The sequence below is a fragment of the Eptatretus burgeri genome, chromosome 11 (assembly GCF_056783735.1).
Source record: "Eptatretus burgeri isolate ZD-2024b chromosome 11, Ebu_testis_v1, whole genome shotgun sequence".
In the NCBI taxonomy this organism is placed as follows: Eukaryota; Metazoa; Chordata; class Myxini; order Myxiniformes; family Myxinidae; genus Eptatretus; species Eptatretus burgeri.
In genome coordinates, this window is record NC_140971.1 from 64,581,095 (window position 1) to 64,592,319 (window position 11,225).

General features: G+C 40.5%; 1 protein-coding gene across 3 annotated transcripts in view; it reads right to left on the bottom strand.

The window, feature by feature from the left end:
• The window catches only part of LMBRD1 (LMBR1 domain containing 1), a 188,590-nt gene that overhangs the window by 84,369 nt on the left and 92,996 nt on the right, over nt 1–11,225 (bottom strand). For all 3 annotated transcript variants that reach the window (XM_085846692.1, XM_085846693.1, XM_085846691.1), the window contains exons 10-12: nt 7,277–7,341; nt 4,590–4,692; nt 310–414 (exon numbers count right to left, since the gene is read on the bottom strand). In XM_085846692.1, coding sequence (XP_085702818.1) covers nt 310–414; nt 4,590–4,692; nt 7,277–7,341 — 273 coding nt within the window. The remainder of the gene's footprint in view (nt 1–309; nt 415–4,589; nt 4,693–7,276; nt 7,342–11,225) is intronic.

An 11,225-nucleotide genomic window follows, 5' to 3' on the forward strand; every position in this document is an offset into this window, starting at 1 on the left:
AAATCTCTGTTTAAAACAGATTTGGTGAGGAGACAAAAATAGCTCGAACCAATAACCAAATAAGCTCTACAACTGCATGCTATTCAATTTTTTTTGCCTGATCACAATATTTAGCGACAACGTATCCGACATTAAGTTTGTTGGACGATTTTAAATTTCAATGTTCAAACCTAACGGCACTTATTTTTGAGTCGATTTCAAAAGTACATTTGAACATGACAGTTGCATACAGTTTGCTAATATGGGTTACTCTAACAACAATAAAAAAAGGAAAAGAAAGTTGCCTTTCAGTGAGCAAGAATTGCATACCTTCATCCAAAAAAACCAGATGCCCATGTTGCGCAATCCAGACATGGAGGTAAAGATGAAATAGATTGTAATTACAGCTATGAAGATGTAATCCAAAGGAAAAACCTGAAAGAGAGCAGCAAGGGTGGGGGAGGTCAGGTAGGTTATGAGATTATGTCCATACAACAATTTGGAAGAGTACAGAATTATTCGAGGAATACAAGGAAATCAGACAGGTGGAGGCCATCATGCCTGCACCACATCAACATCAAACTAATTTATCAACACAAGATCACAGGAAAATGCAAAAATATATATATATTTTTTTTAATTAGCATATTCTTCATTGAATGAACGAATTCCATACTTTCCAAGTTGTTGTGGACTGCAAAAGTAGTTTTTTGGGTGAACAAATAAACTAGGTTGGCCGTTGCTAACCTCTCTCAACTCTTCGAGGAAGTCATTGGGCCAGGAAGCTCGAATTTGCCTATGGTGCTGGTGACAATTACCAACACTTTACTGGTGAACGTGAACGATCCCACAGTGGCTTTGGCAATCAATGCTGACAGACGGGTCCCCAGCTGAACGTTGATCCCATCCAAGATGGCACACTTTTTTGACATCTAGTTATAATCAAATACTTTAGAGTTGGGTTGGGAACGGAATTTGGAACAGACAGCTCAAAGGAGAGAGTATGCTATGTCTGAGATATCCTGTAAATGCACAGCTCCTCATACACTTGGGTTTATAATCACCCCAATCTCAAAATACCCTTCTGGTCTTATGGAACAGATAAAATATATATACAAAGAGGCTGAGAATTTGAAATGAAACCCTTTCAACTTGAAATCGTTTTGGAATGGTGCTGAATAATGTGTATAAGAAATAATATGATTAAATAGGGAGTAAGAGAAGAAAGATAAATGGAGAAAACGAAAAGGAAGCACATCAAATCGGAGAGATTTAATCTATAATTGGAATGCCAAGACAATTAAATGTTGGTGATTAAAATGAAGGACAGAATTTCCTCATTGGGAAAATTATTCCTCAAAGCTTAGCATTCAAGTGAAATTTGTTCAAAAGGTAAACTCGAATCAGACAGTTCTAAAGCCAAACACAAAGCTAAACATTTTCACATTTTACCGATCACATCCAAACAACAAACACATTCAAAGTGCTAAATGTTTGCATCATTACTTATGTTTCTAAATTGAGCTGATATTTGGGAAAGAGGTCACCGACACTGCCAACCAAGTAAGTGAACAAGAAAGCCTTTCGAGAGACTTTGTGCGACCCATTCCACACACCACCAGGTGCTATAAAGTAGGCCGCACAGGGGTGGTGAATTAAAGTATATCTATTCACACACACACACACACACACACACACACACACACACACACACACACACACACACACACACACACACACACACACACACACACACACACACACACACACACACACACACACCTTCAGGAACGGGTGAGTCCAAAAAAAAATAAAGTATTCCTAAAATCTCTGAGACTGTCAAATAAATATATGAAGAATAAACATTCACCATCTTTGAAAATGTAATGCTACTTTAATGTGCAATGAAAATGTAATGCTACATTTCACACAACTACTTTAATGGCCACAAATGATCCTACATTCTTGTGGGGTTGCCCGCATGAGTCTTTCCTTACCTCACCCCTCGATCACAACAATCATTTCTACATCCCCACCTTTTACATGTCTCTCCACCACCACCGCCTTTCAACTAAATTGTGGCCTGCCTCTTCTCCTCAAAACTGCTTTATACCAAAGGCTTGTCTGAGCACATTCCCTCAAGTCCCCCATGAGCACATGCCCAAACCAGCACAGATGTGGCTGCCTTGCATTTTCACTAATGTTCCTTACTCTTGCCCACCTCCTGATATCCTCATTCCTCTTTCTTTTCCTCAACGGGATCTCCATCAGCCCTCTCAGCATACACATTTCCATTCTCTGTGGCAATCTCTCATATTCCTCTCCCTCTAAACGCCAAAGTCTCTCCTCCATACATGAGTACCTGCCATCATTTGGGAAACATTTGCCCTCAGCTGAACCGGAATCATTTAATCATGCATCACCCCAGAAACACCACATCCACCTCAAAACAAAAGTACTTGGATTTTGCCACCTGCCTTAACTCCCTGCCAGCTCCACCAGAAACATTCACTTCCTTTATCATACTCACAATTACCTCTGTTTTCCCCACATTTATCCCCAGTCCCCCAGCTTACAGACTTACCTGCCATGCAGCCATTTCATCCTGAAGTCCCTCCTCAGAAGTTGACCCCATTGTCAAATCAACTGAAAACATTCCCCAAGATAACCTTCTTCCTGCTCCCTCATTAAACACATCAATCATCACCACAAAACGACAAAGACTAAGAGCTGACCTTTGATGTAAACCTAACTTTATCTCAAATGCCTCTGAGCAACCATTTGTACTTCTGACTGACGTCTTAGCCCCTTCATACATCACCTCAACTGTCCTTAGTCTTTCATTTACCCCTCCCCCACCTCTTCCTCGAATACCAACACACAACCTCCCTTGGAACGCCATATCTTATGCTCTCTCCAGATCTCCAAACCGATAAGACAACTTACTTGCTTAGTCCCTTCAAAAACTTTATCCCATCTCTGCTTTAAAGAATAAAGATAGCAACTGTTGTTCTCTGATGTGGCATAAACCCAAACTGCATCCCAACAATCCTGTCCAACTATCCTAGCCTATCATTAATGACCCTTCACAATACCCTGAACATTTGCTCCAACAGCTTGATACCCTTGTAATTCCCACACTCCAAAACACCCCTTTGTGCCTGTACTCATAGATAGCTACCAAGTAACTATTGCCAATCAGATGAAATCAACATAAGATTGAATGAGGTATGATAACCGCTGAGGGAAGCAAGGAGAAGCTGACATTTCAAGCATTCATGCTTCATACTCTCTTTTTCTCGGAGAAAGTGTTAACACCCAAAACGTCAACTTTTCCTTCCTTTCCACAGTGGATAGCACACCTCAATCAACGTCCTGTTGATTTCATCCATCATTCTACCTGCCCACCGGTGCAGATCTCTACATCTTCACCAGGAAGACTAGTTCTTCATTTTCCTGTCAATCCTTTGGAATCCTCTCTTCCTCCCATATCTTAACCAACAACTCCAAAATCCAATCCACTCATTTTGCTTTCTCTTCCATGAGCCTCGACAATGTATACAAAAAAAAATCCCATCACGTCTACTGCCATGAATGATTGTCCCCATTTTAGTTTTCCGTAGAACTGCCACAGTCCTCTGTCACTGCCTCTTACACCTTGCTGTTTTCATACAATACATCCATCCCATTCTCCACATTTAGCAATTCCTCAAAATATTTTTTCTCTCCACTAAAAATGTTCTTGCCGTCATTGAGAATCTTCCTTCCACTTCCTCATTGCCTTAATGTCCCCAATATCCCTTTCCATGCTCTAACCACCTTCAATAACTTTCTCAGCATCTGAGTCCAACTTCTGACAAACCCACTCCATGCATCCTGTTTCGACTTTGCCACCGATTTCTTGCTTCTTTAAAAAAAAAAATTTCCCTGCACAATATCTCTCTTGCATGTTCCATTCCCATTCCTTAAAGGCCTTTTTCTTCTGTCTGATTGCCTTCTGAACCTCGGAGCTCCACCACTACACTAGCTTTTGGTTCCCCCTCGAGTTTAACCACATGCCTTAGCTGCTGCCAACAAGGCCTTCATGCTCCTCCAGTTCTACCTCTGAAGCTCAACTTCTAATCTTATCAACAATTCACTAATCGAACCGGCATTGGCAACCTGTACTTCCATTCACACCATGATGTTCCCCCTCTTCCACATCGGTAATTCATGACCAGCTTCTAATCTAACACCAATATCATATGCTAACCTACCAATGTCATCCCTGGAATCAACTTCCAATTCAGGATCATACAAATATATCCCTCTGCCTCACTTGGAGATAATTATTGACAAGTCTCCTGTTGGGTCCACTATGAAAGGTGATCTTATGTTGTTCCCTCTTACAAAAACCTGAGTTTGCGACAAAAGTTTTGAAACTCGGATTTCTCCAAATTCATTATCCTCCCATATTTCTGGTCCCACAGCCTTTCAACACCAAGAAAATGTAGTCAAGTAGACTGGCCCAAAATACTTTCAATTTGAAATTGCCAGCAATAAAGCAAATGCATGCTGCCAGCAACAGAATGCAGGTTGCCAACGAAAAGCATGTTAAGACATTGGCCCACCTGCTGCAAATGAACGAGCACCAGGTTGATGGGGTTTGACCAAGTGCTATTATGGAGAACGAAGCCAGTCTGAAATCCCTCCGAGTGTATTGCACGATCCAAGCTGCCAGGGGTGCACCGAAAGATGGAGACAATAAATGTTCAACTGAGTAGCCAAGTAGGATATCTACAACACTTCACAAATACCACAAACTGCAAAAGCCTGTCCCTGAAGGGACATGCAAAAAGCTGAAGAGGGCCGATCGCCTCATAAGGGTCAGTGTTACATCTCGAGAATCAGATAAAACTTGTAGTTGTAACGAGTGTATCTTCTGCAAATAAAAGTACAAATAAACAAGTCTGAAGACGACGATGGTTCATGAGCAGTATTTGACGATGTAGATTTTTTCAGAAGTCAAGGATGAGACAATGTGATAATTTTGACCAAGTTATAAAAATGATCAACATGATGTGGGACGAGTGACAGGTTATTGGCTGCAAAATGTTGAAAACCCGGTTTCGTTCAACAACTTTCAAAATTTGACCTTTGCATAACCTTTAAAGGTCACAAAACAATGTTGTGGACATTAAAATAAGGAAACAGGACACGTGCTATAGCTTATTGGAGTTAGTTCGTCGAAGGTCGAAAACCCGGTTCGATTCCCACAACTTTGAAAATTTGACCTTTGTGAACTTTAAAGGTCAAAGGTCAAGGATTATGACCTTTGGTGCAAAACTTCCTCTGGAACATTCCAGGAACAATATAACGTCATATAGGCTATATGGCATTTATATTATTTATAATATTATATAGGCTATATGGCATGGCGCACTCCTCGGATTATCCATACTTTGATGAAATCAGCGTAAAAACAAACTTGAAGGGGGCGCCACGGGCAAGGTGTTCGAGATGGAGCAAAATGGTTTCAAGACTTTAGGTAGGGAATGACCTCAAGATTATGCATAAAAAAATATTGTCATCCTAGCTCTCAAAGTTTGAGCGGTCGTATGATTTTTATGTCAAAATTCGCAATTTTCTAAGTTTGTGACCTTGTGACCTTGACCTTGGGACGAAAATGAAAAATCGAGCTTCATGGGGCTATGCAGGTGCCATTGGGCTAACCAAATACCGAAACCCCTGCCAGATTCGACAAACCCCCTCGGAGAAGATGCAAATTGAAATCGGCTACCGCCTAAAAACACATGTTTTTTGGGGCGTGGCTCTGCCCATAATGGGCGCACCATGCCCATTCTCTGGAAAACAACTAGATCATGATATAAACCTCTCACCAAAATTTTATCAGGATCGGATGAAAACCCACGGAGCTATGCTCGGGACTGACAGACAGACAGACAGACAGACAGACAGACAGACAGACACCAATAACGAATATAGTGGTCACTTACTGACTCGTGAATCAATAAAAATGTTGAACAATGTATGACCATGATCGCAGCAAAAGAAATAACCTTTCACCATACACTAGCAATGCATGAATAGGAACAATATGTCAAGCAATGCAGTTTAAAAGGTGAATTTATTTGGCATACCCAAACATTAGCAAAAAAAAAAAAAAGAATTGAAAAGTAAATTTTCAAAACATTTTTAGGATTTGTGGAAAATAACTGCAATTACAGAAAACTAGTCAGCCAAGCACAAAAACAAAACAAAACAAAAAATAAACCAATGTCACCCGCAGGGTGACCCGTATCTTGCCAAATGGTGACCACATGTGACTTCTTTAAGGTCACACTGAGGTGAACAGAGCTGCTATCCACCAGGAGCGACTCCTTGAGGAATATCTGCCTACGAGAGATTCCGATGAGAATCGTTCTGCAGAGTAACCATGAAAAATGTGTTTGCCTCATAACGTCACCAAATGACGTCATGATGTCTCAAGCTTGACATATCTAGAAAGCACTCAAGGTGTTCAATTTGAGGTACTACACAATATGGTTCCTAAAACTTGAAAATTTGACCTTGGGGTCAAATATGTTTGACCTCAGGCGCTAACCATGAAGGTCAAGGCCAATCGCCACCAAAAACTAATCAGCTGAGCGCCAGACCATATACTACATTCCCATAAAGTTTGGAGACGATTCGATTAAAATTACTCAAAAAATAAGTGTTTCGTCGACTCCCCTGATTTGCGACAAAGTGACCTTGACTTTTGACCTTGACCTTCAAAATTTAGTGCACTGAAAGGGACCTCTATAGGCCTCTGATAGGCGAAGTTACAAAAATTTCCAATGATAACTGTGCTCTGCAGAATTTTTTGATTCTGCAGAGTGATTTATGCAGAATTCTGCAAAGTGATTTATACGTGATTACAGACCAAAAAAAACAAAAAAAAAAAAAAACATATGAAGGTCAAGGACAATCGCCACCAAAAATTAATCAGCTGAGTGCCAGACCATGAACTATATTCCCATGAAGTTTGAAGACGATCCGATCAAAATTACTCAAAAAATAAGGGTTTCGTCGACTCCCCTGATTTGCGACAAAGTGACCTTGACCTTCAACCTTCAAAATTTAGTGCACTGAAAGGGACCTCTATAGGCCTCTGATATGCGAAGTTACAAAAATTTCCAATGATACCTGTGCTCTGCAGAATTTTTTATACATGATTAGACAAAAAAAAAAAAAAAAATACAAGCTGACTAACATATCTTGCAAAAACTTCGTTTTGGCAAGATAAAAAACAAACCTTCCCATGAACAGGGTAACTAAGATCAGTAGAGCCATAAGCAACAGGAAGATCCCGAGCAAGATCTGTGGAAGAGAGGTGGGAGTAAAATAATTAGGAAAAAGTGGAACGACATGGGAACATATTCACCACCAATCTTGACAGTATGCTGGACAAAAATAGTCGAAGCTTTCAGCAAAGAGCAATAGGTTTAAGATGTGAATACAGGAGTAGATGTTTACTAAAAAAAATATTCCCAGCAAAGTACAGCAGTTCAAATCAACTTTACCATCATATTAATGTGTTAAGGAAATGTGCGCATGCACTTGTTTGCTGAACGACCACAAATGTGCCAAACTTTTTGGAGGGTCATCGAAGGAACAATATCAGCCTAAGTCTTCCAAGAACAGGCCGGCAAGGGCTGACGTTCAACTGAAGGAGGCAGGAACCTGGAATTTGGCCGGCGTGATGGCGATACCACAAATATGATTCACAAAAACTGTGGGGTCTAACATCGAACAACATCACTGCTGACAGAAAAGAAAATAATGTGGAACAGCAAATTTAGGAGAAATTGGCCAAGGGGTTTTGAAATGCACAAGGAACAAACCAACAAAGACAAATACATTTATACACAAATACTGTTTGTTATCTCCGCTAATGAAGGCATCTGTCTGTCTCTGTCTGTGAGAAGGTCAAAAAAAAATTGTGTCGATCTCAAAAGGTTATGGACAAATTCAGACGAAATTCGTTGGACAGGTTGGGTATGTGACAAGGACAAATCAATTAGATTTCAGTGATGATCTGAATCTGGAACTGGATACAATACTTTAAAAAATCTTGTAAGTGATTCTTCACCAGAGATGGAGCCAAAAACTTTATGTAACACAATATTTCTGAACATTGTGGATGGATTATGACAACTTGGTGGATGAGTTGGATAGGTGACAGGAAAGAGCCAATTAGATTGTGCTTCAGGTCCAGTTGCAAATCCAGCTAATCAGTGGTGGGGGTGGGACCGTAAACTGTTCAGCCTGGAGGAGGTATGTGATCGACCGAGTGCAATTCGAGTTACCTCCGCCACCAAAGGTAGACAGAGGTTATGTTTTCACCCCTGACACTGTCTGTCTGTGATCAGGATATCTCAAAAAGTTATGGACGGATTCAGATGAGATTTGGTGGACAGGTTGGTTGTGCGACAACAAATCAATTAGATTTTGAAGATCTCGACGTGCATCCGAATACAGTACTGTGTAGAATTTGTTATTCTTCACCATTGAGTGATCGGACAAAAAAAACAATATACAGCATGATATTTCAAAAAGTTTTGGAGGGATTCTGAAAAAAAAAAAAAAAAATAAAATAAAAAAAAAATAAAAAAAAAACTTGTTGGAGGAGTTAGGTAAGTGACAAGAACAAGCCGATTCGATTTTCATCAACGTCCAGATGCAAATTTGGCCTATTAGGGGAATACGAAAGCTTCAGGGTGGTTCCTGATACGTTTCCAAACACCTGGGCCAATTTCCCCTAAATTTGCTACACTGCACTGTTATTTTTACAGGAAGGTCAACAACCCAATAAAAAAAATTGTTCTTAAAGTTGATGTAAATACATGAAATAAAGGCACTTTGGGCAATCGAACAATGAAGGTCGTGTGCCCCCCATGACTGGGAGAGGGGCAGAGCTTTCTCGGAAATCAAACCAATTGCAAATAAAAACAGCACTGTACTTATTTTGTGGATGCAGAATGTAGATTAATATACAATGGGTCCTCAATCTCCACAGAACTAAATTGAGTCTAATGAATGGTTGCACGATCCTGCACGACAGCTGAAAGCAACAATCTTCCTGAAACAAAAATATAAATAATTTGAAGTTGATCGGATGGACCCAACGTGTGTATGTTTCACATAAATATGTATGTATATATATATATATACATTAAAAAAAAAATATATATATATATATATGTATATGTATATATGTACACACATACCCAGACACACAGACACACACACTCCACCAGTCAAAAGTTTTAGAACACATCCATTTTTCCAGTTTTTACTGAAATTTAAACAGTTTAACGTTTCAATGTACTCTGAAATTAAAGCATAGAACAAATAAACAATTGCAGAAAAAAAGAAATCATGGAATCATTTTGTGGAACAAAATTTAATCCAAAATTTTGACTCAAAGTAGCCACCTTTTGCAGATATAAGAGCCAAACATACTCGTGGCATTCTTTCTACAATGGAAATCAAATATTTTTCGGAAAGTTCTTTCCAACATTGTTGCAGAAGTTCCCACAAATGTGTTGCACTTGAAGGTTGTTTTGCTTTCACCCTTCTGTCCAGTTCATCCCAAACCAGCTCAATGGGGTTTAAGTCTGGAGACTGTGCTGGCCATTCCATGATTTGAAGCCTACCATCTTCTTCTTTTCTTCTAAGGTAGTTCTGACATAGCCTGGAGGTATGTTTTGGGTCATTATCTTGCTGAAGGATGAACCTCTGACCAATGAGGCGAAGACCAGAGGGTATTGCATGGTGCTGCAAAATGCTGTGGGAGCCCTGTTGGTTCAGGGTGCCAGTCACTGTGCAAGTCACTGACTCTGGATCCAGCAAAACAGCCCCAGATCATCACGCTTCCTCCTCCATGTTTGACAGTTGGTGTGACATTGAGGAACCATCATTTCGCCTTCGAGACGGCGTACAACAACTCTGCGTGATGAACCGAAGATTTAAAATTTTGATTCATCGGTCCATCAGACCTTCTTCCAGTTTTCAGTAGTCCACTAGCAGTGCTTCATGGCCCAGGTAAGCCTCTTTTTCTTATTTTGCTATCTTAGCAATGGCTTTCTTACTGCCACTAGACTGGTTAAACCTGCAGCTCGAAGTCTTCTCTTCACAGTTAAAACTGAGACTTCCTTACTTCGACCAGTGTTAAGCTGTGTTTGAAGCTGTTGTCCAGTGAGCCGCCAATCACGCAAGCTGTTGACTCTCAGAAAGTCTTCTGATTGTGTTGTGGCTTTGGGTCTGGCAGACCTATTCCTGTCAGAGTTTCCTCCAGTTTCCAAGTGCCTTTTGATGGTGCAGGAAACTGTATTCACTGACACCTTTGCTTTCTTTGCAATTTCTCCAAAGAAAAAAAATAGCTCCGCAAAGCGTGCGGAACCCCTCAGCCCATAAATTGTAAAAGGAAGCAGTGATATCACGATGATGCAGTCAGTTAGAGCACGTTGGACGTCAAATAGAAAATCAATCAGACTTCAAGATAGCTACCGTGGCGGCTAGTGAAAATCGCAGCACGCCCATTTTCGAAAGGAACCTTCCTCTACTCAACTCCAACACACACTGCAAAAATGGATTTAATCAGACAAGGCGTTCTCCTCGAAATCGACGGAAACCAATTTCAAGGTGGAGGCCATAGCGGCCACACTGAAAATCGCAGCGCGCCCATTTTCGAAAGGAACCTTCCTCTACTCAACCCTAATATACCCTGCAAAAATGGATTTAATCGGACAAGGCTTTCTCCTCGAAATTGATGGAAACCAAAAGTTGACAGACGCCCGGACGGACGCTGGACAACGCCTGTGACGACAATACCCCCTTTTCAGCCCAATTCAGGCTGAGGGGTAAAAACTACACTTTGAAGGGTTATAATGGTCTGTCGGTCTTCCTTTGTTAATTGTCTTTTTCTCGCCATTATGATAGCAATATACTACTTCCTGCGGTGCAATATTGTCCAAATAATGATTCAGAGGGTGCAGCAACACCATCTGTTCCAACATTGCTTTGATACAAACAGAGGGTTTACAGCTAATCAACAAAATTTGTGACACCTGCAGGAATTGTTTGCATCAACTTTCAAGGCTTAAGTTACTTATATTGCTGCAGAACAGCTGCAGTTGCTAACCCATTACTTGTTTCCTGAAAAGGGCCTTTTTTAACACCCCTGAAATTTACATTATTTT